The sequence below is a fragment of the Bos indicus x Bos taurus genome, chromosome 11, assembly GCF_003369695.1.
Source record: "Bos indicus x Bos taurus breed Angus x Brahman F1 hybrid chromosome 11, Bos_hybrid_MaternalHap_v2.0, whole genome shotgun sequence".
NCBI classification, from domain to species: domain Eukaryota; kingdom Metazoa; phylum Chordata; class Mammalia; order Artiodactyla; family Bovidae; genus Bos; species Bos indicus x Bos taurus.
The window spans coordinates 98,506,306-98,533,913 of record NC_040086.1 but is presented as its reverse complement, the minus strand read 5'-3'; the positions used below and the strand labels follow the sequence as shown (position 1 = coordinate 98,533,913).

At 56.7% G+C, this 27,608-nt stretch overlaps 2 protein-coding genes across 6 annotated transcripts in view; one reads left to right on the top strand and one right to left on the bottom strand.

The window, feature by feature from the left end:
- Positions 1 to 199: 199 nt before the first annotated feature.
- LRRC8A (leucine rich repeat containing 8 VRAC subunit A) lies at positions 200 to 27,600 on the bottom strand. 3 transcript variants are annotated; one of them, XM_027556493.1, is made up of 4 exons: positions 27,487 to 27,600; positions 24,178 to 24,284; positions 6,968 to 9,132; positions 200 to 2,090 (listed from the first exon to the last, which is right to left on the bottom strand). In XM_027556493.1, exons 3-4 carry the CDS (start codon positions 9,122 to 9,124, stop codon positions 1,815 to 1,817), a joined length of 2,433 nt encoding a protein of 810 aa, XP_027412294.1. In that variant the 5' UTR covers positions 9,125 to 9,132; positions 24,178 to 24,284; positions 27,487 to 27,600; the 3' UTR covers positions 200 to 1,814. The 3 variants fall into 3 exon arrangements, with proteins under 3 accessions (XP_027412294.1, XP_027412296.1, XP_027412295.1); XM_027556495.1 differs by having other exon boundaries at positions 24,178 to 24,280; positions 27,487 to 27,556; XM_027556494.1 differs by lacking the exon at positions 27,487 to 27,600 and adding an exon at positions 26,831 to 27,210.
- The window catches only part of KYAT1 (kynurenine aminotransferase 1), a 56,454-nt gene continuing 55,148 nt past the window's right edge, over positions 26,303 to 27,608 (top strand). Inside the window, exons 1-2 of one of the 3 annotated variants that reach the window (XM_027556498.1) lie at positions 26,303 to 26,438; positions 26,664 to 27,115. In XM_027556498.1, coding sequence (XP_027412299.1) covers positions 26,381 to 26,438; positions 26,664 to 27,115 — 510 coding nt within the window. In that variant the 5' untranslated portion in view covers positions 26,303 to 26,380. The remainder of the gene's footprint in view (positions 26,439 to 26,663; positions 27,116 to 27,608) is intronic. The other 2 variants (XM_027556499.1, XM_027556497.1) reach the window with 2 other exon arrangements.

The window sequence follows — 27,608 nt, the reverse complement described above, 5'->3', positions numbered from 1 at the left end:
TCTGGCCGGCAGACGACACCTGGCTGCAGGATCCACTCCTGACAGGCAACGGGACTGTGTCAGTGAGTGTCTGCTGGTAGCTGCCTCTGAGGGGCTTCTGGCTTCATGGGGCAGGTAGGGAAGCAGAGTTCCTTATCTTCTCAGAGACCATGGGGCTGAGGGGACCTCAGAGACCCGAGAGACATGGAGACCTCCAAAGGCCACTTTGTTATAGGTTTATTTGCTATTTGAACCGAGTCCACAAGTTCAGACCCATGTGTAACGGATTGCTTCATGGTTGTCAGAGGCTAGTGTGCATTATTTCTGAGGATTACATCTGATGACACGGCGCGGAAAACACAAATGGACAAATGGACATAATCGTGAAGACGAGAGACGCGAGAACGTGCCTTAGTGTCCAAGTGATCGATCGAAGGTGGCGGGGACCCTGGAGACTGATCTCAATGAAGTGAGCTGGCTTTCCCGCCACCAGGCGCTGCGTGGGCTGGGCGCCTGGGACAGAAACCTATCCAGAACCTGGAGGGCCTGTCTACCCCGGTGGCGACCCTGCCTCCAGGTGTCCCGTGCTGAAGGACGGGGTGGCACGTCACCAGGTGGGGACAGGGCTGACGTCAGCCGCTGAGGCTAGTGGTGGCACTGGGCTAACTCATGACACACAAGGTGCGAAAGCAGAGTCCGGGTGAGGCGGCTCCTCTGGGCTCCTAACACTGCCACAAAGTCAGGGCAGGGAGGACGGAGGGTGCAGCGGGGAGGGGGCGGGGGCGGAGCACCGTTCATCTGGGGATGAGCCAACCCGAGTCCCCTCCCTTCTTGGCAGCTCCGGAACATTCCCTTTGGCCAACAGCCACAGAAACGAGAGCCTGCCAAGATACATGGAGGAGAAAGAAAACAAGACACCAAAAAAACAGAACAAAATAGTCCCCGCTCTAGGAGGGGAGAGGAACAGACAGACTCCTGGACCGAGGTCACCGCGGACTGGAGGCATCCTGCAGCCTGCTCCCCGGGGGAAGGAAGCTAATTCAGTGTCCTGCTGCTCTGCTCAGGGAGGACACTTGTCCTGCCCCGAGACTCCGACTCACTGGCCTTTAGTGTCCTTTTTTTTTTTAAGTTATTTTTTTCTTTTTGATACCCAAACCATCAATTTCAAAAAATTTCTTTCTCCTTAAAAAAATCTCAACTGTGGCAGCAAACCCCAGGCCTGGCTTCTCTGCTGGCGGCCTGCTTTCCCATGGGCCATACCCCCAGAGCCCAGCCTGGCACCTCCGGGGTGACCGTCCCACAGCTGGTTCACCCTGGACCGCTCTGCTCACGTCTGGGTGGGCGCTAGATGCTGGCGGCACCACCAAGAAAAGGAAAACGGAAACATGGCTACCCTTCCTCTAACAGCCCCCCACATCTGAGCTGACCTTTCTTGGGAATGTATAAGTTATCTGGAGGGAGAGGGCGGGAGGTGGAGAAAATAAATACCAAGAACTAAGAAGGTGTCCCTGGACCTCTGGCGTCAGCTTGGCCTCTGGGGCAGCGATGGCCTCCAGGGAGCAGGCCCTGATTGTCCAAATACTGCGCTCACTGGGAGACGGACTGCAGGTCTCTGATCTCCCCCTCAGGCGCCCGCCCTGGGGGGCATGAGTCTCGAGGAGAAAAGGGGCCAGCCCCTCAGGTGCGGTCCTGTCGCCCGGCCCAGCTCCAGCGCCCCTGCTGACAGGCTGGGCTGGTGGTCCGTCGGGCTCCTGGGTTCCTGGGCCCGAGGCCTGCCTGGAGGTCCGGCTGCAGGCCGCCCACTCAGGGCCACCCGTGCTCCATGCCATGGGAGCTCAGGCCTGCTCCTTGTCAGCCCTCCAGAGCCGCTCCTTCACCTCAGGGGGCAGGGTGTTGAACAGGTCCTCCTCCACCACCAGGCCACTGCGCTTGAGCAGCGGGCACTCGCCCAGCTCCACAGGCAGGCACTCCAGTCGGTTGCCACGCAGCTCGATCTGGGTCAGGCTGGTCAGCTCGCCCACCCGCGAGGGCAGCGACTGCAGCACGTTGTTGCCCAGGTGCAGGGCCCGCAGCTTCCGGCACTGGAAGAGCTCGGGTGGCAGCGCCTCGATCTAGAGGTAAGGAGAAGAGGGCACAGTGAGGCGGGCGCAGCCGGGACCCGGGCCTCGGGGCCCCGGCTTCCCTGCCCCAGGCGTTGGCACCTTCTCTGATGCCCATTTCAGCTACCCCAGACCTCAGGGACCAGCACAAGCTGGCCTGAGTCTGGCTAACTCCCCCGTGTTCTGCAGGTCTTGGCTTTGTTGTCACTTCCTCCAGGAAGCCTTCCCTGACCTCCTGGTAACCTAAGGTGCCCATGTTCCCCCAACAGCACTGATCCCTCCGCGTGGTAAAACTGCTTGATCTCCTGTCACTGGCAGACCAGGGACTCTGAGAGGGCAGGGCTGGGTGTGCCATGCTCCCTGCTGTCTCCCAGCAGCTGTCACCCCCCACCCCGCCCCCGCCAAAGCAAATCACAGGAGCCAGCTGCTACCAGCTCCATCCCCTCCTCCACCACCCAGGGCTCACCAGGAGCCAGGCCTGGGGGCCTGCCAGGTTTAAGAACAGTTTATGAAAGCACAGCAGCCTGCTGAGAAAACTCTATACCCTCAGCTGTTGCTGAGAACGAGGGAGAGCTCACCAACACGGTCAGAATCCCAGCTGTGTCACTTCCCCTTCCTGGGCCTCAGTTTCCTTATCTGTCAAGTCACAGGCTGAGGGTGGGTGTGGGGAGCCCAGTCTTGGCCATTCGGGGCCCTCTCCTGATTCTGCAAAGTTTGAATTAGAGACAACACCCACTTGCCGCTTACTACAGGACAGGTTCACTCTGAGCACTGATGCTACTAACAGGTGAACTCTCACAACTACCTCTAAGTACTGTGGAAACACTTGTTCCACTTTACAGATGGAAAAACTGAGGCCCTGAAGGATCCAGCCTCCTGAGAAGTTCACAGCTGGAAAGCGGTAGAGCCAAGACATGAATCTGGCTCAAGAGTCCGTGCTCTAACTGTCCACTCTGTTGGTGGAGCAAGGAGCAAACGGTGCAGTTGGGTGGGGACACACGGGAAGAGCCCCATAAAGGCTGGCTTCCTCCCTGCCCTCCTGTGAGCAATCAGCTACAGACATGAGCACTTCCTCAGCCTGTTCTCCTACAACCAGCTCCTTCAGATACGGCGGACAGGAGGGACCCCTCCAGCAGAGCAGGAGCCAGGGGATGGGCCCCGAGCCTACAGAAGGGTGACGGGCAGCTTGCTCTGTCACCATCCGCATGTTTCTGCCGAGGATGCTGAGGCCAGGCAGAGGCCATGCCAAGAGGGGCACTGTAGATGTTTTAAAAAGGACTCCTGACCTGGGTCTGCAAACCCGCCACTGCTGTGCCCAATGGTCAGGAATCGGGCAGGCGTGGCTTCCAGGTGGGCAGGGACTCCAGGAAGGCCAGAGGACAGAGAAGTGGGTTCCTGCAGGACCAGAGCCTCCCAGAGACCCCACTGTGCCCAAAACTGGCCTCCTCTGGTGACACAGACAGTGGCCGGGGAGCGGGAAGGACTGGAACAGTGGGTGGCAGAACTGGGGTTCACGTCGGGGCTCTCCCCCGACACACCCCCTCCCTGGGGCACCCACGGCTCCGCGGCCAGCTCTCTGCAGGCCCCATGGAAGGAGGGGAAGGTGGCTCTGATGGCTCGGTCCCCCACCCTGGCCGCTCCTGTCCTTCATCCTGAGGTGTGCTGGTGCACTGAAGGCATGAAGTCGACTCCCATCATCCCAATCCCACCCTCGCCCACCTCCTCAGGGACCTCAGGCCACCCCATCAGCACTGGCTACCCCTCGAGTCCACCTGGTCCTTGGAAAAAACAAGACAACCCTCCCAGGGGCCTCTGCGACCTTCCCAACAAACCGCCTGGAAAGATGCCGTCTCTCTTGGCCTGGCAGGAGCCGGCTTCTACCCCTGCCCGCCCTGAGCCACCTGCGGCCACTCCTCATCCACTGGACCTGCCCGTGTTCTCCTGTCATCACCCGACTCCCGCACAGGCTGTGCACCCACCTGCCTGGCCCTGCTCTCCACTGCCCCTCCCAAAGGCTCGAGCCACACTCCCCTGGCCCCTACCCTCTAGCCCACCCCCCACCCCTCCCAGACTCAGGAAGGACAGATCTTCACCCAGGAGCCTGGGGGATGACTCCCTGAGCTTCAGGTTCAGGCTGACTTAACCTGGTCCCCTGGACGTCCCAACATGGGACCTACCCCCTCCTCTCTGAAAACCTGTGCCTCGTCCTGCCTCAAGGACCCTCCAGCCACCCAGGCAGCCACGTGAGAACAGGCCTCACCCACTCCTGACAGCTGCATGCAGGGTTTTTTTTAAGATATTTTTTGGATCTGGACCCTTTGTAAAGTCTTTGCTGAGTTCATTACAACATTGTTTCTGTTTTAAGTTTGGGTTCTTTTGGCTCTAGGGCATGTGGGACCTTAGCTCTCCAACCAGGGATGGAACCTGTACCCTCTGCATTGGAAGGTGAAGTCTTAGCACTGGACTGCCGGGGAAGGCCCTGCACACGGGTTTCTACAGCTCTGGACCTCTGTCCTGCCCCGCCCCCACCTCCCTGGAGCTTCAGGGAGAGCCAGCTCTCTGCATTCCAAGGCAGACCTTCCTCCCTCAATCAGTCAGCGGGAATTTGGTGGACAGTTTGCCCCAAGTCAGGCACTGGACTGAAGAGCCAAGATCCAGGTCGTCAGAGCGAAGAGGGAAGGAAAGGACGCAAGGCAGGTAATCTGCAACCAAGTGGGAAAAACAAGATGCCTTCAGCCCTGGCCTCGACGACGACGGGGGCAGGGGCAGTGGGGGGGGCGGGGAGGGGCGGGCGGGGTAGTCCAAATTCCAGAGGTTCAGTTCACAGCTCCACCCCTAGCTTTCAGTTCCCTGTGGACAAAACCTTTGAGAAGTTCCTTCATTGCCTGGCTAACTCCTCCTCATCCCTCAGGGCCAGGTGAGACATCCCCTCCTCCAGGAGACCTGCCTGCCCAGGGCTAAGCCCAGCCCCCGGCACAGTCAAGGGTGCTAACTTGAGTTACCCATCTGTCCCTGCAAGCAGTGAGGTCAGGAAGGACCGGGGTCGGGGTGGGGGGTCCTAGCTCCCCACTAGGAGTGCACAGAGAACATTTGCCAAATCCATGAATGAATATTTGAATAACCATACAAAGAATATGTCCCCTTAACAAGGTATTGGTCAGCAAGACTTGAAACCTGAGAAAACCCGCGGTGAGGGCCTGAGTTGACCCACATTCAGTTGCCCTGTCCACTTCACAGGTAGTAGCCCAGGGGTGGGGGGTGGGGGTGACTCGCGAGGAACCAAGGAACCGCAAGCCCAGAGGGAGGCAGGAAGGTGGGGGGGACTCCCGCTGGGAAGGAGGAGGAGCCGGACCAAGTCTGGCTGGAAGAACTTGCTTTCCCTACAAAGGCCTCTGGGATTCCAGGGGGTGGGGACAGGACGTGATGAAGCATCGTGCTGAACTGGGGGCCAAAGGGTCTCCTTCCTGAGGGACTGCGTGCCTTGCCGCCAGCGCTTCCTGAAGGGTGACCTCAGTCAACGCGTGACCCCGACAGCTGTGCCTGGAGCAAAGAGCTGGAGAGGGCAGGACCGGGCGCCCAGCGGGGGCCTGGCCACACCCTCCTCCACCCTCCTCCACCGGGTATCTGGCGAGGAGCCGCCTGGTCCCCCTCCACGTGCTGAAGGAAGGGTTGTGGTTGTCCCCTCCTCCCCAAATGGGGCTGCTCCCAGGAGTCCAATTTTCCTGACTGGTGGGCCGTGGGCCTGTCCTGGTTCCCCGGGGGCGGATTCTCTAGAGTGAAGCAGCCTGGGATCCGACCTTCACTCCTGTACGCTCTCATATGTGCACACGCGTATCATATGGCGGGGGAAAGGAAGGATTTGTCACAATCTCTGGTTTCCAGGGAGAGAGGCTTGGGGAAGAGCGGAGGGGTTCTAGCGGTCAGAGGTCTGGGGTGCCTGATCCTCCTACGTGAGTGATGCTGGACAGGGCGTGTCCTTCCCTGGAATGGGGTCATTTCAGGGGCTGCTGCCTCCCAACTGCTGGAGCAAGCCCCTGCTGTCCTTCCTGAAACCATCCGCCTCCCTTTGAGAGGGTTTCCACCCACAGTAGGAACTAGGAAGACTTCCTTCCAGCATCAGGTCCCCACCAGGAGAGGGCAGGGCAAAAGGAAGGCACCCCAGCAGCTGCGGCAGAGGCCAGGCCACAAAGCCACAGGACCACCTGCCCTCAACCTCTACCCGCCTGCTTCCACAGAGGGTCCCTTGGGTGGGGGGGTTTCCCCGGACAGGCAAGGGGTGGGTGCAGAGGAACCGAAAAAGGTCTCGATCGCTACCAGGGTGTGGCCTTCGGCTCTGCAGGCCCACGACAGTTTGCACAATTTCCTCTCCAGAAAGACAGGTGGTGACAAGCCAGCCCCAGCGGAGCCCAACTCTGCCCTTCGCCACCCTCGACAGGCAGAGAGGGGAGAGGGTGTGAGTGGCTCTGGGAGGTGCACCAGCCACCCACGCAGTTTCCGTCCTGGGTGGGCCCATCCTGGGCTCCAAGTCTGGTCTAGGACAAGTCCTAGGCCGAGTCCCGCGTCCCATGACCGAGCCCTGACAGAGAAGACTCCTGCCTGTGGACATCCCCATCTCCAAGGAACCCGCCCAAAGCCACCTTGGGGACCAGCACACCATCCCTCCTAGCAGAACCTGGCCGCGTCCTGCAGTCGAGACAGGCTCCCCAGCCCACAGATCCTGATTCGGCGGGTCTGGGCTAAGTTGTGGGGGGGTGCAGGGGAAGCCGCCTGGGAATCTGGGTTTTCATCCAGCTCCTCCCCCAGGGGCTTCTGGGAACCACAGCTGCAGACCCCAGACCAGGGGTGCCAGACGTCCAGAGACACCCCCCACCCTGCCTCGGGCCACTCACCCGGTTGGCCGTGACGGCCAAGTTCTGGAGGCTCTGCAGGAGGCCGATGTCAGCGGGGAGGAAGGTCAGGTTGTTGTGGCTGAGGTCCAGGTAGCGCAGCTTGCGGCAGTAGAAGAGCTGGGTGGGGATCTTCTCGATCTTGTTGCGGTTCAGGTAGAGGCGCTCGAGGTTGGTGAGGTTGCCGATCTGGATGGGGATGTAGGCGATATGGTTGTACCACAGCTTAAGGCAGGTGAGGCGGTGCAGGTGCTGGAAGCTGATGATCTCCTCAATGGTCTTGAGGTTGTTGTCCTTGAGGTCGATCTCCTGCAGGTTGTGGAGGCTGAAGATGGAGTGGGGGATGCGCTCCAGGTCGCAGCGGATGAGCTCCAGCTCTGTCAGGTTGGCCATCTTCTTGAGGCTGTTGAGCACAATGAGCTTCGTGCCCTCATTGTTGATGGACAGTTTCTGCAGGTGCACGCCCACGTCCGTGACCACCTGCGGCAGCTTGCTCAGATTGCTCTTCAGCCTCAGCACCTTGAGCCGCTTGAGCTCACGGAGCCCGTCGATGACGATGAAGCGGTTGTTCTCGGCGCTCAGGTTGCCCGTCAGGTGCAGCTCCTCCAGCGTCTTCAGGCTGTAGATCCACAGCGGGATCTCCTTGATGTCCGTGAACTTGATGTGCAGCGCCCGCAGGTTCTCGCGCAGGAAGGCCAGGGCGGGCGCCTCGATCTTGGCGGCCGTGTGGTACAGCCACAGCTCCTTGAGGCCCGTGAGCTGTGCGATGCTGGGCGGGATGGTCACGTCGGGGATCAGCTCCAGCTTCAGCACCTCCAGCTCCACCAGGTCGAACACCGTGTCAGGGATGCCGCTGAGCATGAACAGGTGCAGCTCCAGCTTGTCCTGCGCATTCTTGGTGAGCCGCTGGCGCAGCTTGTCCAACGTCCACTCGTTGTTGAGGTTTAGCTGCCGCAGCTTGTTCTCACTCACCTCCGACAGGAAGACAGCGAAGCGTTTTGAGTACAGCGGGTCGTACTGGTCGATGAGGTGCAGCATGAAGGCGAAGTCGTTCTTGACGTCGGGGATGTCGCTGTAGCTGCTCTCCTCGCGGATGGACTCGAACGAGTACTTCTTCAGGGAGCGCCGCAGCATCCACCAGAGCGTGTACATGCAGATGAGGCCGTAGAAGATGACCAGGCTGATGTAGAAGGATGCCAGGATCTTGAAGAGCGTGGCCAGCGGGTGGGCGCACCGGTATGTGCGGTAGCCCGTCAGGCTCTCGATGTCCACCGTGCAGTCCACGTCGAACTTGATGTTGTGCACGTAGTAGACGGTGTAGCAGATGATGAGGATGAACTTGATCACCTTGATGATGGTCTGCCGCATGTACAGCCGGTACACGATGTCCCCCTCCTCCACGTGGGTCCGGAACTTCTTCACCTTCTCGAACAGCGCCTTGGCCTGCTCGCCCTCCTTCTTGTCCAGCACGCCCGTCTCCGAGCGGTCCACGATGCCCTGCTCGATCCGAGACTTGGTCCGCTGCAGCATGGGCACGGTGGCCTCCACGTCCTCGCTGACCGTCGATGACTTCTTGTCCATGGAGCCGTTCATCTTGCTGAAGGCCGGCTTGGGGTCGCTCTCCTCCACCACCGTCTCCGACAGGGCCCGCGTGGTCCAGGGCGAGTCGAAGCACTTGAGCAGGATGGACACGAAGTGCTCCAGCTTGGAGCTGGTGCGCGGGAACTTGAACCAGAAGTTGCTGCAGGCCAGGAAGATGAGCGTGTGCAGAAGCACCAGGTAGGGGAAGTACTTGGCAAACCAGTGCAGGCGGTTCTCATAGCACACGGCGTCCACATAGTTGTACTGGTGCCGGTCCAGGTCGTACTTGATGCCGGTGGGGCCGGAGTCGGGGGTCGGCCCGATGGTGGAGTTGGGGTAGGGGGGCTCTGGGCCAGGGGCCGCCCAGCCCCGGAACGAGTCGTTGCAGGAGTCCTTGGTGACCCACTTACAGGGCAGGCAGATCATCTTGTCCTGGGTAACCTGCAGCGTGCCCCCGAAGACAGCAATCATCAGCATGACGATGGAGATGTAGTCGGTGAACACGTCCCACCACGGCTTCAGGATCCGGTACGCTGGCTGCGTGTCCGCAAAGTAGCGGAGCTCTGTCACCGGAATCATGGTTCAATCTGAAAGGGACCATGGGAAGGGGTTACTGAGGGGTAGCTGGGCTTTCTGAGACCGGGGTGGGGGGGGGCGGCAGGGGCAGGAGACTATGGACCCATTGTCCAAAATTCCACCTCGAGGCTAGCTGTGAGTCACAATAGCTGGGCAACACTCACAGGGCAGCCCACGGAGTGGCCTTGGTCCAGAAACCAGACGGCACTGGGTGGCTGGAGGGAAACCACCGCAGGGGAGGTGGCAGCCTCCCCATTCCACAGAAGGGAAGGCTGAGGCATGAAGTCCGGGCCATGCTGACAGATCACTAAAGAGCCTCACAGGGACCCCCGCCTTCCAGCAGGAACAGTCCAGAAGTCCTGTCTAGACCCCATCCTGTTAATCGTAAGACCAACCAGAGGGGCCAGCTGGAAACTTACAGTTCCTTCAGAACCATGTGCCATGAAGCCACGCCAGTGATCTTAAGAGTGGTCATGCAGCTTGTGGGATCTTAATTCCCCCACCAGGGATTGAACCCAGGCCGTCTGCAGTAGAGGTCAGAGTTGTCCTAACTGCTGGACCACCAGGAGATTAATTCAAAGTCCCTGAAGAGATTTATTCAAAGTGTGAGAAAAGCCAACTGTAGAAGAGGGAGTGGACTATGAACTAGCTTCTATAGAACAAATAAGGAAGCTTAAAACATTCCACGTGTGCGTGTGTAAATATATGGCCACACAGGACTCTGGGTGTGTGGGGAGACTGGCAGGAAGGACAAACAGACAGCAGGTTGTAATGACGGGTGCCTGGAGGAGGGGCTGGGCAGCGAGGACTAGAAAGCAGGATGACAGGGTCACACGCTTAGGGCATTTACATCAGATTGTTTCCGGCTATGTGCATCCACGTGTGTTTGTAAAGAAATTTAGAACAGCAGCAGATTCTCCCCCTGCAGAGTCCCACTTGGCAGGTCCTGGGTAGAGCCTGGGAGTCTGGTTTTTTTTAACGCTTGACTTCGAGGCCACATTCAGGAAGTGCAGCCGGGGGCGGGGAAGGTGTGCAACAAAATGAACCTGCGAAGAAACCCTGAACGCCTGGGCCAGCAGGGAGCACCCTGCCGGGACACGTCACTCTTACAATGCTGCTCGGGCCATGAGGCTGTACCAGACCAGAAAGGGACTAGGTGTTCACTGGAGAACAGTTAGGAAAATGTATAAAGCATTATGGACAGAAAAAAAAAAACAACCCTGTAAGAACACCGCCCAGAGTCGCCCACCCCTGTTAACTTTTCACTGAGTGATAACCTTCCAGTCCTTTCGCAAATAAAATTATGATTTTAGGGACTTCCCTGATGGTCCAGTGGCTAAGACTGTACTCCCAACACAGGGGGCCCGGGTTCAATCCCTGGTCAGGGAAAATAGATCCCACAGGCCACAACTGATACCTGGTGCAGCCAAATGAATAAATAAAAATTTTAAAAAAGAACATTCCCTGAAAAAAAAATTGTGATTTTTACATTTTACTGTTTTCTAATCCAGAGTCTAGATTTTTAAACCAAGATTTAAATACCCGTGTTTAGACAAATGGGTCTGTGGGGAGAGGCACAAAGGTCCCAGGTTATGGGACTGGGGCCCTTATTTTGATTACTGATAGTATTAATAGTGACAAACACTTCATAGGACAGGGCCTCCCTGCAAACACCAGATGCTCATATCATCTTGGGCATGCCAGGATGGGTAAGGATAGGAGGAAGCAAACCTAGACCCCTTGAGGGAATCGGGGTGCTCAACAGATGGACATGTGCCAGGCACCAGGCTAAGCCCTTACCGTGGGGTCCACCTCGTGGAGTCGCGTTGACACCCAGGTGCAGGGCCCTATCTTTGGCCCTATTTCACAGATGGGGACAACTGAGGCTCAGCGGCATCACCTGCCCAATGTCACTCTACAATCAGGGCAGAGCTGAGACCAAACTGAAGCCTCCCGACTCAAGTCTTCACCAGGGCTCAGGCTCGCTGTCCTGCCACTGCTCAAGGCCCCACACAGGGCAGTGCCAAGAGGTGGAGCCCAGGAGTCGAGCTTCCTGCCCCCCTCCTGCCAGGATTCCCAGAGCTCAGGTCACCGTGGGGCCAGCAGACACCACTACCCGCCCTGGGCTGGCGGCTCCAGCCCAGGGGGTCGGCCCTCCTGGTAAGTGCCCGCCCTACAGGAAGGCCCTCTAATGACCAGCTGGCTCCTCGCACCACCCACACTGCTGGGCGAGTGGGCATCAAGGGAAGGGCCTGCTGAATCACGCAGCCGGGCCCCCCACCCCAGCTGAATGACACCCTGACAACTCCTTCCTCCCTTCCTGGCTCGCCAAGTCCACGTCCAGGCAGGCGCCCAAAGACTGGGAACCGGAAGGGAGGAGGGGACAGGACCGAGGGCCCGAGGGCGTGCGAGAGCCTGCCCCTGGAAAGTCCGGGGCTGGGACCGCCGAGGCAGGATGCCAGGCGCTGGGGGTGGGGGCAGTCTGTGACCAGGCAGGATGTGGTTGCAGCCTCGCAGCTTCGGGGGAGTGGGTGTGTCACGCAACGGAGAACAGCCTGCCTCTCGCACCAGGAGGACTGGGCCCTGCTGTCCTGGGGCTTGGCTTACGTTGTTTTGGGTCTGAGGTGGGAGGTCCACTCTCCATCACAGGTGAGGGACCCGGAGGCTCGGAGGGGGTGACTGTCCCGTCCACCAGTGTGTCTGGCTCCTCCTGCCCCCCCAACACTTCTGTTCTGAACTCTCTGTAAACCACCCTGCTGAGAAGGGCTTCGTGGAGGGGACAGTCCTGTGATGGTCCTGGGGGGCTCCTGGCACCTCCTCAGCCCAGGGAGAAGACACAGGGGTTGAGAGGGGTCAGGCCAGGGGCCCAGGCCACACAGCTGAGAAAAGCAGGCCTGGCCTCATTGTGGGGGGACCTGGGGAGGTGGGGGGTTGCCCTTTAGCTGCACCACGTTTCGGACTCTGCCAACTCACTGTGGGATTCTGGACAAGTCCCCGCCCCTCTCTGATGGCGTTTCGGGGGAAATCTGCAAAGAAGGCACAGGTGCCAAAGCCCAGGCTTTTGTTCCCAGGGGGCCAGGGATGCGGCGCCTTCCCCCATGGGTCCCCAAGAAGAGACGGCCGGGTGGTCAGGGCAGGTTGCTTGCAGGGCTTTGGGAAGGGCCCAGAGAATCCCAAGCTTCTAAAGCACTTTGTGCAGAGAGGGAAGCAGGCAGCCTGGGCTGGTGTCATCCATCCTCAACCTCCGCCCAGGTGCTGCTGGAGGGCAAGGGTCTGCCGCACACAGCAGGCGCTCAATAAAGGTATCAAGAGAGGGCCTGAGAAGGCAAGGGGAAGAAGTGGGGTGGGGAAGGGCATGGCCTGGGGGTGATGGGCTGGCCTGGCAGAGCGGAGGAGGGGGCCAGGGAGGAAGCTAAGGCGACTGTGGGCACCCCTCCCTCCCGGTTCCTGCCCAGCCCTCCCCAGGGGAAGGAGCGGAGCCCCCTCAGGCAGGGAGGGCCAGCGCAGGGACCTGCCCCGGGAGCTGGTGACTCAAGGTGAAGAGACACCCACAGCTGGAGCCACTCCCTGTTCTGAGAATGAGGGCCCAGCCCAGAACCCTCGGAGCCCAGGAGTGCGCTCTGCTGGCGCCCTCCCTTATTTTCTCAAAATTGTTTTATTGCTGTAAAATACACGTAACATATTTGAATGAAGGACATTCGTTCTGCTGCGCGGCCATCACCGACCACCCATCTCCAGGACTCTTCTCGTCTTGTAAAACTGAAACTGTCTCCACCAAGCACTGACTCCCCCCTCCCCCCACCCCAGCCAGAGCACCTCTATTCTTTCTGGCAGTATGACTCTGACTACTCCAGGGACCTCACATAAGTAGATCGTATGCTATTTGTCCTTCTGGGACTGGTTTCATCCACCTAACATAATGTCCTCCAGGTGCATCCATGTTGTAAAAGTGGAAATCACTGTCTTGTCCGACTCCTTGAGACCCCATGGACTGTAGCCTGCCAGGCTCCTCTGTCTATGGGGTTTCTCCAGGCAAGAATAATGGAGTGGGTTGCTATGCCCTCCTCTAGGGGATCTTCCTGACCCAGGGATCGAAACTGGGTCTCTCGCATTATAGGCAGATTCTTTACCATCTGAGTAGCAGGTGCCAGGAAAAGGAAGCAATTTCCTTCCTTTTCCAGGCTGACTAATATTCCACACATCCATTTTACAGATAGGGAAACTGAGACTCGGGGAGAGAGGTCATGTGCCCAGCATCACACTGCCTGTCACCTTCAACCCAGATCTGGGGTGGAGCCCCGACAAGCAGCACTTCCAGGGAGCAGCTCCCACCCAACAGCTACCCCGGGCCTACCTGGGGATGGTCAGGAAAGCACTAAAAGGTGAAGGGGGCAGATTCAAGGGAGTGGGGACCTTTTCTCCCAGTTACAGAAAACGTCCTTTTCAGGAAGTTTCCTGCAGGCAGTGCGTTCATCCCCTTCCTGCACTGAGGCCTCTGCAGCCAGGACTGCCCCCAGCAGAGGTGTGCAACAGCTTCTCTCTGGGGCCTGTTTCCCCATCAGGAGAGGAATACGGAATCTGTCATGGGGGTGCCCACATTTTGCATAAGGCAGTCAAGGATCACGGGGCGTGTGATCCAGGCTTTGGCTCACTGCAACACCTTCCTGCCCACTGGCATCACCCAGACACTCACTCACTGTCCTGGCCACCCCTGCCTAAAGCCAGCAGGGAGGGGGAGGCGCTTCCAGCAGCCCGGACTTGGTCTCTCTGTAATAAAATGCCCGTGGTAGCAGATGCTATGCCAAACTCTCAGGACTATCAGGGAGTCACAGGAGTGAGGTTTCCCAGACAACCTGTGTGCGGGGACCTCAGGCAGGTGGAGAGCAAGGAGTACAGTGATGGGGGCTTAGAGGGAGGGGCAGGTGGGCTCTGCCACTCAGCAGTGGAGTGACACTGGGCAGGCGACTTCACCTCTCTGAGCCTTGGTCCCCCCCATCTGTGGAATGAGGCTGAGACAGGCACAGACCTGGCCCCCGACGGCAATCTGACTTTAGCAGACAGCTGATGGGTGGATGAAAAGAGCACAGACCCGGAGCATGATGGAAGAAAACAGAAGGAAAAGCGCCCCCGACGCTGGCCCTGACACCTGGCACGGGGACACAGTTAGATGAGGCTGGGCACACAAGAGGCGGGCGGTGAGCAGATCCTGGTCCCTTCAAGAGGCCGCCAGAATGCAACCGGGCCTTTTCAGCAGAATAAAGGAGCTCTGTATGTAATGCCATTTTGAAAATAAAGTGAGATTCAGAACAATAAATAAATACATTGCCATGTTGATAAAGCCTGACCCAGCTGGGGAATGGCTCCCTGTTAAGAGTGGGAACAGGAGGCAGGATGAAAGGAGACTGTAATGTTTTTACCAGCAGGCATTACCTTTGTGACTGAAAAGTAGCATAGAATTTAAAATAAATAGAGCCTAGAAGAAAAGAAATAAAAACTGAGCCCTCAGGTGGAGAGTTCAGGTGTTCTTTTGTGGCTCTCAGAGAGCAATCTCGGGAGGGTGATGGGAGTCTGGCTGGGTCAGGTCTCAGCCCCAAGAGATGGAGAATTTGGAGAGGATCCTGAATAGAAGACAAAGATTAAAGGGCTGAAATCCAGGCAGCTGAGAAAGACAAAAAGGCCGTGTGCCCTGCTGTCCTCTGCTCTAACCCTTCTTCCAGAACAGAGGCATCTCTTAAAGCTACTGACCGTGCCCTCCTGGAGGTCAGCGAGCTGGGATTCACCCCAGCTGCACCACGTAAAGCTCATTGGCAAGAGATTGCCCATAGAGAGGTCAGCAAGGTAGGCTGGGAGCCCCGCAGGACACAGACCCCTCCAGATTCATCCCAGGCCCCATGCAGAGTCCGGAACACAGAAAGCGGAGTAAAGGTTTGCTCAACTGGGCTGAGCTGGGAGGGGGAGGCGACAGGAAGGAGGTGGGCAATCGTCAGGCAAGATTCTAGGACAAAGGTTTAGTTACAGGAACATTCATGGTGGTTGTCTTTATACCCCAGGAGAATTGGAAACCATCCAGATGCCTGTTACTGGGTGATCAATTAAATACCTATTTAATGACCTGATGATGGAATACTATAAAACAATGAAAACACGTTAGAGCAAAGCACTTGATGACCTGATGACATGACTAAATACCTTCAATGCAAAAAGGAGGTAACGAGACTATGACAGAGGAATAAGCAAGCCTTCTGCAATAACTTAGACGTATATTTTAAAAATACTGACAGTGACATTAGGCTGATGTTTACAATCTTTTTTAACCCCAAACTTCCCTCTGTTTTCTGTTATAAGAATACGTTACTCAGGGAATTAAGAAAAAAAGATTTTTAAAAATCAAGATTCCCAAGGACCAAGAGTAGCTACAACACTGGGGAAGAATAATGTGGGAGGAGACCCAGTATAAAGGTCTTGGAATTCCACCAATTCGGCGGGGATGTGGGGATGGATGGCTGGACCAGGGAACTAGAAGAGCAAGCCTAAAAGAGACCCTGAAATTTCTGGAAACGTAGACGTGACGGCGTCGACTCTGCAGGCTGGGGAGAAAGAATGGGTGTCCACAAACGGAGCTGGCCTAGTTACCCACAGAAGAAAAGCACAGCCCCATCTATCGACTTGCAGGAAAATAAATTCCAATGAATTCAAGACCTAAGGCAAAACTTGCAAATATTTAAAGAAAAATCTAACTGACCACTTTAATGTCTTTAAGACAGGGAAAGATCTCTTATCCCAAATGAGCACAAATCCTCAGAGGAAGAGGCGCATCTACCGATCACATTACAGTTAAAATGGACGCACATCAAAGGACCTAGTAAGTGAAATGCACCCACAGGCCTGGAGAGACACTTGCAGTGGGTTTACCTGCCAAAGGATTAATGCCCAGAACAAAGACAGAACTCCTCCAGATACACAGAAAAGACAAACCAATAGGGAAGAAAAACGGCAAAACGTGAATAGACAATTCACAGGGAAAAAAAACACAAATGGAAATTCACGAATGAAATAATTCTTAATCTCATTGTTAACCAAGGAATGCAAATTAAGACAATCACCAGCCATTTCACTCCCCTGCGATTGGCCAGAAATGTTGAATTCTTAGATGAGAAGATAGAGTGCATTCATCCTCCGACCCAGCAATTTCGCTCCTAAGGCTCTGAGGGTTGCTTCACACGTCTGTGTGAAGCCACAGACAAAAATGATCACTCCAGAGTTGTTCCTGATAGCAAAAGGTCAAAAACCTAGATATCCAACAACAGGAGAAAGGATGAATTACTCTGAGAATACAGTGAAATGCTGAAGCAATGAAAGTACCAACCTGTATCAACATGAAAAAAAAATTAAAGTGAAGTGCTTAGTCGAGGCCAATTCTCTGTGACTCTATGGACTGTGTAGCTCACAAGTCTCCTCCGTTCATGGGATTTTCCAGGCAAGAATACTGGAGTGGGTTGTCATTTCCTTCCCAAAATAATGCTGAACCCCAAAACAAGCTATAGAACACACACATCATCTGAGGTTTTCTGCAGTGTGTATACCCAGGTGTGGCAAAGGTATTAGAAACACGCGTGTCGTTGTTTAGTCAGTAAGTCATGCCCAATTCTTTGCAACCCCATGGACTGCAGCCCTCTAAGGCTCCTCTGGCCGTGGGATTTCCCAGGCAAGACTCCTGGAGTGAGTTGCCATTTCCTCCTCCAGAGGATCTTCCTGACCCAGGGGTCAAACCTGAAGCTCCTGCATTGCAGACAGATTCTTTCCCAAGCGCAAGGAGAGCCCCAAAATCAAGCTGATAATTTCATCTAAAGAGGGAAGAAAATGGGATTGGGGAAGAGGCTTCAACTGCACCTGAAATGATTTGAGAGAGAGAGCGTGTGTGTGTGTGTGTGTGTGTATCTCTATGTGTTTATGTGTGTGTATGTGTATCTATATCTCTATGTGTATGTGTGTGCATCTGTGTGTCTGTGTGTGTATCTGAAGCAATTACAAAACATTAAGATCTGGCAAAGCTAAGTCCTGGGTACAAAGATATCTGTTCTAGTTTCATAACTTTTGCAGGTGCTTAAACTGTCTCATACAGAATTTACCACGATAACCATCTGTTTCTCCCACTCCGGACTGGTCTGCTCTCTGGTCTTTGCACCTGCAGGGCTCAGCCGGAGGCAGCAGCTACTAGGCCATCGCCAGGGCAGCAGACTCCACTCTTTCCACCTGGCCTGCCCCTGGCTGGCGCAGCGGCAGCTGTGGCCTCTGAAGATACTGCAGAACGCAGCCTCACCCCCGCCTGGTCCTCCCCGCCCCAGGGAGACGGGGAAGGATGCAGCCAGACCCTTTCCACTGGGTAGCACCCACAGGTGGACAGAAGTGAGACTGGGTTCCTGAGGTAGGGCTGGAGCACCCCTGTCCCCAGGCACTCAGAAAGGCAACCCAGAGGGCCCCTCTCCTCCCCATGGCGGCAGACAGATCCCAGGGAGTGTGAAGAGCAATAGCTCTGGAGTTGGGGAGACGCGGGTTCAAATCCAGCTGTAGCATGAAACAATTCATGACTCCAGGCGAATCAGTGAATCTCTGGAGGGTCAGTGGTAAAGAATCTGCTGCCAATACAGAAGATGTGGGTTCCATCCCCAGGTGGGGAAGAGCCCCTGGAGAAGGGACATGGCAGTCCAACATTCTTGCCTGGGAAATCCCACGGACAGAGGAGCCTGGGGGCTCCAGTCCATGGGGCTGCACAAGAGTTGGATACAGCTCAGCAACTAAACGACAACACACCAGGCAAATTATTTAGCCCAAGGCTTGGTTTTTGCAACTTTAAAATAAAAACAATGCTACCTACCTCATATCTGTGTAGAGTGACCCAAAAGATGTCCAAGAGATATTAAGTAAAATAAAAGATGCTGGGTGTTCCCTGGTGGCCTAGTGGTTAGGATTCCAAGCTTTCACTGTGGTGACCCGGGTTCAATCCCTGGTCGGGGAAACAGTCTTTAAGATATATGATGTATCATGTATTATTAAGTGATATAAAATGTCACAAAATGGACAAATACTTTATGATTTACATGTTTGGTACTCAAATCTGGTATTTTTGTGAGTAGAAAAAAAAAAATTGGGAAAAGAAACTAAAGACCTTCCTCATTGTGTGGTTTCTGAAGAGTGTAAAAGAGTTTAGGAGAAATAGTACCGGCCATCCGTCAAGTATGAAAAAGGTTTGCCTACCTGCCTGCCCTACCCAGGCGTGCCCTAACACGCGCACGTAGGGCGCAGGGAAGCCAGGCCTCAGCGTGGGTGGGCTCAGAGCCCGGGGCCAATGAGTGCTCTTCTCTGAGCCTCAGTTTCCTCAACTATAAAATGGGAATGTTATAGTACCAGTCTCAGAGACTTAGTGTGAGAATTAAAAAGAGCACAATGCACGTCTTATGGGACAACCCAAGGCTGGTACACAGGGAGGCGCACTGTGCTGATCTCATCCACCTGCCTTTGCAGAGACCCTCCCAGAATTTACTGGGGGACAGACACCCGAGAGAGGGCTGAGCCCCAAGCACAAACCCCTCCAAGCATAGACCAGGCATCCCCGAGCCCCCAGGACCTCCCAGGACTCAAGACGCCACACTCCAGGGCCTTGTACTCCCGCAGCCCCAGCTCAGAACTCCAGGACCGGACAGAGAGCTGGTGAGCCACCCGCAAAACCACCCTGAGGGGTCAAGCCCGCTCCACGTTGTTGATGTCCTCGCAGGGCCTCTTGCAGATGGGGAAGGAAGTCGAAGAAATGACATGCCGCCCCACTGTCCAGAGGGTGGCCAAGCAGGCAGGCTCCAACCACCCCCACGCTAGCCCGCAGCACTTGGCTTTTACACCTGAGCCGTGGCAGGCCGGCCAGGCTGTGGGTAAACAGGGCACAGAGAGCCCTTTGTTAAAACCCAAATTGAGAGGCTGGGAATACTTCCCAGGCGGGAGGGAGGGGAGGCCGAGGCTGGCCCCCCTCGCCCCTTCTTGTACCACGCTTGGGGAGGCTGACCCTCCAAGGTGCTCCCAGGGAAGGGGGAAGGGCCTTTCCCAAGAGTTCCGAGGAAGACACTGGGTCACTGGCCCTGCCCTGGGAGCATTCTGGGCTTATGAATCTGCTCCTCGGTCAGCACCCTGGGGCCTCCTCTGCTCCAGAGCAGGGGCTGGAGGTTGGGGGGATGGCGGGGGGTGGGGGGAGGAGAGGGCCGACCCATCATCTGGGACACCCAGCCCCCACCCACCCCAGAGCCAGCACTGCCCTTGAGGCCCCCACACCCGCCGGGGTGAGTCAGCAGCTGTGGGCTGGGGGTGCTGCCTGGCTCCATGCATCCTGCGTTGAAGGGCACACCCTCACTTTCGGGGAAAGAAGAGGGGAGGCAGTCCGGAGCAGGGAGGGAACAAGTTTCAGTTCCAAACTGCTCTCCATGTGGGCCGGGCCTCCCAAACAGGTTGGTCCTCAAGCACTCTTGCAAGGGTGCGGTGGCCTCCTGGGGGAAGGGTGATCAGTGAAGGACACCCACCTTGGTTCCCCGAGCCAAGCACACAGAGGCCACAGGCCGGGTCTGAGGCTCAGGACGGCCCCCTCGCCCCATCAGGCGGGCGTGTTACTGCCACGGGCTCCGGGTCACTGATGCGGCCCGCACGTCAGCACCAGGCCTGGCATGTCCGGAACCTCGGCTCCCAATCTCCAGGAGCCTGGTACAGCTCCCCGCCTCACCAGCGCGTGACCCTGGGAGTCACTTCCCTCCCGGGTCCCTGGTTTCCTCATCTAGGAAATGGTATTCCTGGTCAGGGCGGCGGTGAGGACTGACGAGGCGGTCCATAGAAAGCTTTTGGCTCAGAGCCTGCCTCATAGAAAGACTGTAATGTTAGCTGCTGTTTTTTTTTTACGGGAGGTTTCATCAGTCCATTTAGGGGTGTGAAGTCAGGCCCAGAAAGGTTAACTGACCTGCCCAAGGCCACACAGCTAGAAGATGGCGGAAAGACCGCCACCCATCTGGTCTGCCTTTCCCTTGCATGCCTGCCTGTCTTGAAGGCCAGCAGGTCTCCTGGACCTACCTGGGCACCCAGAACCCTGCAAATGCTTCCTGGGACAAGATCCCTGTTTCCAGAGGGGTACCTGGAATTAAGGTCTCTGCAGGGAACTCCAAAAGGCCATCCTCAGATATCTCTGGTCTCTTAGGTACAGCTTTAAGGAAACTCTGGGAGGGAGCCCAGCTCTGGGCCTGGCTCCACGCGGGGCAGAAGGGCCTTGAAGACAGGTCTTGATCTGCTTTGAACACCAGCACTGCCTTCCCAGACGGGGTACGAAAAGTGGGCAGGAGCCCCAAAGAGAGGTCACAGACCCATCTGCCGAGGTCCCAGGGGACTGCGAATGAGGGGGGGCCTGGCCAAGGGTAAGCCGCCTGTTGCCCAGCTCTCCAGACTGGAAAGGTCTGCCCCCAGGTATCCAGCCAGGAGACATGACAGCAGGACTTCTGCGCGGCCCTACCTGGGTGGCACGTCCGTCCACAGGCCAACTCTGCCAGGGGTATGAAGTTAGCGGAGGTGACTCTGGGGTGCCCAGGTGGCATGTGAGAGCCGTGGAATTTTACAGCTGCTTCTCTGGTGGAACATGGCTCCAGACCTGAGGCTGTATCTCAGTGTCCATTTAATTTGGATGTTTTAAGTCCTCAAGAGACGGTTAAACATAGAACTTCCTACGAGATGTGAAATGCAATAGAAACGCATCGGGGAAGAGAGCAGGGAGAGGTTTGTGGCTGGGAGGAAAAGTCATTCTAGAAACCTCAGCCTTCCCACCCTACACACGCTAGGAAGTCACTGAGATCCGGGACCCAAGGGAGCCCAGCCCTGATTCCACGCCAAGGGCACCTGGCGGCAGATAGAGGTTGAGACCAGGGCCGATGGAGAAGCCCTGGTCAGTGTTCACCAGCATGGTCAGCAGGTCCTCAGCCCCACAACGGCCTGGGGAGCTTCTTCAAAATGCAGATTCCTGGGCTCACCCCCTACTCAGTTGCTGCAGGCCTGTGGTGATGGGTCCAGAGGAATCAGCATTTTGAACAAGCTCCCAAACAACTCTGAAGTACCCGTAAGCCTGAGAACCTAGAGAAAAAGACAAATGAGAGGTGGGCTAGAAAGAGCACAGGCTGGACTGCCCTGGTGGTTCAGTAGCTGAGACTCTGTGCTCCCAGAGCAGGGGACCCGGGTTCGATCCCTGGTCAGGGAACTAGATCTTACATGCTGCAATTAAAGACCCCACATACTGCAACTAAGACCTGGTGCAGCCAAATAAAAAAATAATGGAAAGGAAAAGAAAAAAAACAGGTATCGATCAGAAAAAAAAAGCACAGCTGCCCAGACACACAGACCCAGGTCCACATCCTGGCTCTACCACCGGAACTGTACAACTTCCAGCAAGAACCTTCACGCCTCCAGCCCTGGTCTCCTCACCTGAAGACTGTGGCGCGTCAGATGGTAAACTTCATGGTGACCAGCCCACCACCTGGGCTCGGACCACAGCCACCGTGGACATGAAGGCTCTGCTGCTGGAAGGAAGGCGAGCAGAGCGTTGTCCACCGAGAGGCCAGGTCTGGGGCCCCCGCCAGAGGTGGCCCAAAGAGGCCCGTGCCAGAAGGAAAAAGACTCCAGGAAAGACTGGGAGGAAGAATCGGGAGAGGCAGACGGTCTGGATGGAAAGCTGAGCTCCGCCAGCGGAGGGACGCATCTTTGCACAGACCTGACTCCCAGGGTGGTCCTGCCCACCAGGCTACGCAGGGGTCCCTCCTGCCAGGGAAAAAAAAAACAAACCCAGCCAGAGGTATCTATGCCCCAGCAGGGCATCCTGAGATCCTGACCCCAGGGCAGTGCCCGACCTTCGCTTAGCCTGTCCACTCTCAAGGCTAAAACCTAAGAGGAGTGCTCGGGGGACCGAAACCGAACCATCCACCAGAACGGCCTGGCGAACCGAGTCGGGGCCAGGCTCAGGCCAACGCCACACTGTGGCCCTGCCTCAGGCAGACAGAGGAGGGCCAAGACCTGGAGGCCAAAACCTCTCGGGCTGGCCCAGGCCATTCCTTGCTGGCACGGAGGAGGAGTTCTGATCTCAGATAAGTAGGATGTGCTGCTTCCTGCTCGTCGCTGGCCAGAGACCTCAGCTCAGGCCTCCGATACTGGGGAAGGGGGGCTGGCAGAGTTCCTCAAAACCAACAGGAAACTCCTACGGGGCAGGCCTGGGGTTTGCTGACCTTGTCCCAATAAACAGGACGGTCAACAGAATCACACGCCAGGCATTTCCCACCGCCCTCTGCTGCTGTAAATGTCCCGACAAACAGCTCAGAAACCCTGGATGGGGAGGCGGGGGAGCACTGCGGGTGGGAGGAACGGGAGTGGGTAGGGACCTTCTGACGGGACTCACCCACAGCTCGACCTCATCAAGAAAGAGGTCCAGGGAGGACTGTGAAATGAGACAAGAGCAAGCGGCAAACCAGCGGCTCTATCAGGACTGACTTGATTTTAGGAAAAAAAGGCAAATGCTAACAATGCATGTGGGCAAATCCAGCCCTCCTCACTCACGTCTCTGGAGACGGGGATCACAGGAGACTCTAGCTTCCACAAGGCATTAAAATCAAAACAAAACAAACAAAAAAACACGTAACGGGCATGCAACTTGGCTGGTAATTACAAAAACAAAACAAAGCAAAACAAACAAACAAAAAACATCGGAGATACCATTTCCTCTAAAATCCGGGCTGGGAAAGGCAAGGCCTACCTTAACAAAAGCCACGGTGGGAGGTGAAGGCACGGAGAATAAAGGACCCCAGCCTGGGATTCCAGGACCTGGCTCCAGCCCCACACCCCTGCCTTCCGACCCGATGAGTTGCTTCCTTCCTCTGAGCCCCAGTTTCCATGTCTATAAACAGCAAGGGTGGGGAGGTGGGTGGGGGTGGATCAAGGCCACTGCCTGAGCTTCCACAAATGACCAAAGAAATCATTGATTAGGTTTGTTTTACAAATTATTAAGCAGCTTATACCCACACCCACTATGCTTAGAGAACACGTTTGAGGACACCCTGAGCCACCTTCCCTGTATCGACATATTTAATCTTCAAGATACTCTCAAGGGAGGCAAGGAGCTAATATTACCCTCTTTTCACAGATGAGGAAACTGAGGCTCTGAGAGGCACATCGACTGGCCCACAGTCACTTATCGAGCATGTGGCAGCTGGGACTCACACCCAGGTCTGACCACAACGTCTGGGTTCTAACCGGTGCATGCTCCTGCCTTTGAGAACTGTTCTCCAAAGCAGAGGCCAAGACACCTCCCATCTTCAAAGATGTCCATGTGATAGTGTGGGGGAAAAACAGCTCGCTGGCTCCTTCTCAGAGACTCATGTTCTCAGTCAGCTCTGAGACACCCGTCAAGGCTCCGAGAGGTCCTGCAGCCCGGACCATGACAGGTTACTGTTCCTGGAGTCACCTGACCACTGTGCCCAGAGAAACTGGTGTCCCACCGAACACACCTTGGGAAATATGGTCACGAGACAGCATGAACCACCTCCCAAGACTGACAAAAACCAGGGGTTCATCGTGCAGGTTCACACCTGCTGGGTATGGCGTGCATATATGTGCTAAGTCGTTTCAGTTGTGTCTGACTCTTTGTGACTCTGTGGACGGTAGCCTGCCAGATGCCTCTGTTCATGGGATTCTCCAGGCAAGAATACTGGAGTGGGTTGATATGCCCTCCTCCAGGGGACCTTCCTAACCCAGGGATCAAACCCACATCTCCTGCACTGGCAGGCAGGTTCTTTACCACTAGCGCCACCTGGGAAGCCCCACTGCTACTCAGCTGACCACTGAGTTGGGAGAAGGAAGAAGAGTTTTGTCTTCTGCACCCTTGTCCTAGAAGCCCTGGCCTTACAGCAAGAAGAGCAAAGGGCTGTGGGGACAGGGACACTGCCCTCTGCCCCCTGTCTAGGGGCCGAGGGTGGCCTGGAGGGAGGGGGCCCAGTCCTTACCCTGAGGACGGCTCTGCTATCTGAGAGCTGGCTGATGGTGCTGAGGCTGGCCCACGTCTGTCTGGGCAGGGTCTTGGCATTCCTTTCGCTCCATGGAAGCCGCCTGCCTACGAGGAAGCAAGAGCTACCATGAGCAGGGAGGTGTGTGGGAATCAGCATTACCTGCTGGGCTGCCGACAGTTTCGGAGCCCCTACTCACTGCCCGGCCTGGACCAGGGTGACGCCAGAGAATCGGACAGTCTACCGGGGAGATGCCAAGGCAAAAGTTATCACCGGCTCTTGAGTGCCTGGGGCTCTGCTGGGGGAACCCAGGCCCTCTGGGAACGGGGGAAGAAGCACTAGACCCAGACAAGTTGGGTCAGGGAAGGCTCCCTGAAGAGGGTGTTGCCTAAGCTGACTTCCTGGGAAAGAGTGGGAGTTGGAAAGAGCATTCCAGGCAGAAGAGACAGCACATGTTTGCCTGGAGGGAAGACAACATGACTTCTAGAGCACGCTGAGCGGTTCAGCCTGGCTGGATCCAGGGCTGGAGGCGGAAAGTGGCAAGAGGTGAGCTGCAGCAGGGTGAGCTGGATCCAGGCAGAGACACGCCCTCAGCCCAGACACAATTTCAAGGAGCGTTTAGTGAGCATCTACTCCATGCCAGGCACTCTGCTCAGAACTGTTCACAGGTCAGGAGGGTGGGGAGAGTAGTGTGATCAGACCACGATAGGGTTGTTGTTGCTGTTCAGTCGCTCAGTTGTGTCCGACTCTTTGCGACCCCCGTGGACTGCAGCACGCAGGGCTTCCCTGTCCTTGGCTATCTCCCAGAGTCCATTTAGATCCATGTTCATTGAGTCAGTGATGCCCTCCAACCATCTCATTCTCTGCCAGGTAGGGGGGAGTGTTTAAACCAGCCAGGCACTGGGAGTGTGGCCCAGCCATTAGTGAAGGGGGAAACGACAAGCAATCAGCAGGAAGGGGAAAGGGGTGGGGGTGGGGGGGAGATGGTTACACAGACAAAGGGATCGTGGCGCCTTTTAGCTGCTTATGCCATGGAACATTTCTCACAGCCGCTCAATGCCCAGGCGCTGTGCTGAGAGGAAAGAAGCAAGAAATGGTTTCCAGCCTCTCAGAGAACCCCACGCAGAGTGATGGAGGCTGGGCAGAGAAGCACCTGGGTCCATGAAGGCACGGAAGCCACGGAAGCCAGGCTCTACCCTCACCCCTGTCCTCCTTGGCAAGGAGAGGGATTTACTGAGGCTGGGAAAGCCAGTCACTTGCCCGTGGCAGAGGCCGGCCCAGAACTCAGGCCACAGGACTCACTGGCACTGATTGTCCTTACCCTTCCTCTTCCAGGAAACACACACAGACCACCCCCTGCACACTCAGCCACAGCTAATGCCTCTTTCCTCTGGGCTGCCTCTGAGACATTTCTAGCATTATGCTGGCCTCTGTGTCAACGTTGTCCTGTCTGCCTCTCTTCCCAGACTATTAGCCAGGGACCGTGTTCTCCTAGCACCATTCCTGGCCCAGGCCAGGCACTTACCAAAGGATGGTTGAATGAATGAATGAGTCAAGGCAGGGAGAGGAGGTGTGCTGGGCTCTAGAGCCCCACATCTAACCCACCTGACTCCCCATGAGGTCTTACACCATCATCGTGTGAAAACCCAAAATCATCTCCACTCTCAGGAGAGTAAGGAAAACAGGATGATCCCTTCCCTTAAATACTACAAGTGAGGTCCAGGCCAAGCCAGCTCCCTGAGTTCTGACCCACTGGGACAATCCTCACAAGCGCCCACTGTCCAGAAGGACCACTTGAAGTCTGCAGAGGAAACAGCTTCCTAGTGGGCGTGCCCAAGAGATGGAGGATCTGGGTGAGTTACAGGGAGAAGTCACAAGCGTTCCTCAGGCCCTTGCTGTGTGCCCCACAGCCCCTGGGAGGCCCGGGGGGCATGGGAGGTAACCCCAAAAAATCTCTAAAACTGGGAAGACAAGGCAACAGGGGCCAGTCATTCACACCCCAGCACCTCTCCAAAACCCAGTCCTCCAGCACAAGTCATCTGTCCTTGCCTCCCCCTCCCCCCCAGAGCCAAACTTGACCTTCACAAAGGCACTGCCCAGTCCCTCTGAACAAACTCTCACTCCCCCATCCCCTCCACCAGAAGAGTAACCAACATCAGACCTCCTCCTCCTGCCTCTAGTCTGTCTGTCTGCCCGTCTGTCTATGCAGCCGGCAGGATACACGGTTTGTCAGGGGAATAAGGTAACTCCTAATGGAAAAGGTAGGAGAGGCCCCTGGGAGCTTTTAAGCTCCACCAAATCCTTCCTCTACAATTTAGGCCCAAATTCCCTTTCCCTCACACCTCATCCCAGAAAGGCTTCAGGGGGGTAAGGCAGAGAAAGAGCCCTTAGGGGAAGAGACGGCCCCACCCTTCCAGCCAAGTCCCCATCAGGAGGAGACTGCTGCCAGAAACACCCCCAACCATCTCTCTTCCTTCCCAAAAAAGGCAGCACTGGCACCGGCAGAGAACCAGCCCAATCCCGGTTTCACTCCAGTCCAGACCAGGGGAAAGAAGCGGTCGACGCAAGGAGCAGAATCATCAGGGAGCCTCAAGAACCCACGGCTATGCTGCTTCAGCTGGGCAGCCAACTTTGCGAGGTCTCCAGCCCGCACCTCATCAGACCTGGCTCTCAGGCCCATCTGGATGCACAAGACACCGGCAGGGTTCAGAACCTCAGACCCCTGGACTGGGCTTCCCAGGAACCCCAGCCCAGACAGGCCCCCAAGAGCCTCGCCAGGGAATCTGCCCTCCCCCCACCCAAGTCAGGGCACAGTTCCCGCCCGATCCAAAGGAGGGAGGGTTCCAAGGGAAGAGGAACGGGCAAGGAGCCCAGGAGAACCTTTGAAAAAGGGGAGAAAAAAAGATCCCAAGGAGAGGGCCCAGAGGTGGAACCTCCAGTAAGTGGGGGAGTGTGTGTGTGTGTGGAGGGTGGGGATCTGGGGGAACCCAGGGGATGACAAGGGGACCTGGGGGAGCCGAGGCGGAAACTCCCGGTATGTAGAGCGCAGGGAGGCACTAGGGTGCCTGGGAGGGGGCTCGCGCGCCGCGGCGCCGGGGAGAGGAGGGGAGGGACCTCTGTGACCCGGGGCGCGGGGAACCCGGAGGCAGGCAGAACCGAGCTGCCGCGGGAGGCCCCCTGTGAGCCAGCCCCGGCGGGCAGAGCCCGATCTGCCCAAGGCGCCTGGGGCCGGGCAGCTGGCCGGGGACGTCCAGGAGTTGATTTCAAGAGATGACAGCTCGCGCCCCCTTCCCCTCCCCACCCGCTCACCTGGGCCCGCCGCGCCCGGCCGCCCAGCCGGCAGCCCCGAGCCCCTGCCGCTCTGCCCCACTGCCGGCCACTGCGCCCCTCCGGCGCCTCCTTTTGTTTGTCCCTCACTGCACCACTCAGCC

Bases quoted from the DNA above. Each gene is read 5' to 3' on its own strand.
- LRRC8A (XM_027556493.1), bottom strand. From the start codon at position 9,124: ATGATTCCGGTGACAGAGCTCCGCTACTTTGCGGACACGCAGCCAGCG. The intron at 2,091-6,967 runs GTGAGTGGCCCG...CCTTACCTCTAG, and splicing joins TGGCCGTCACGGCCAACCGG to ATCGAGGCGCTGCCACCCGA.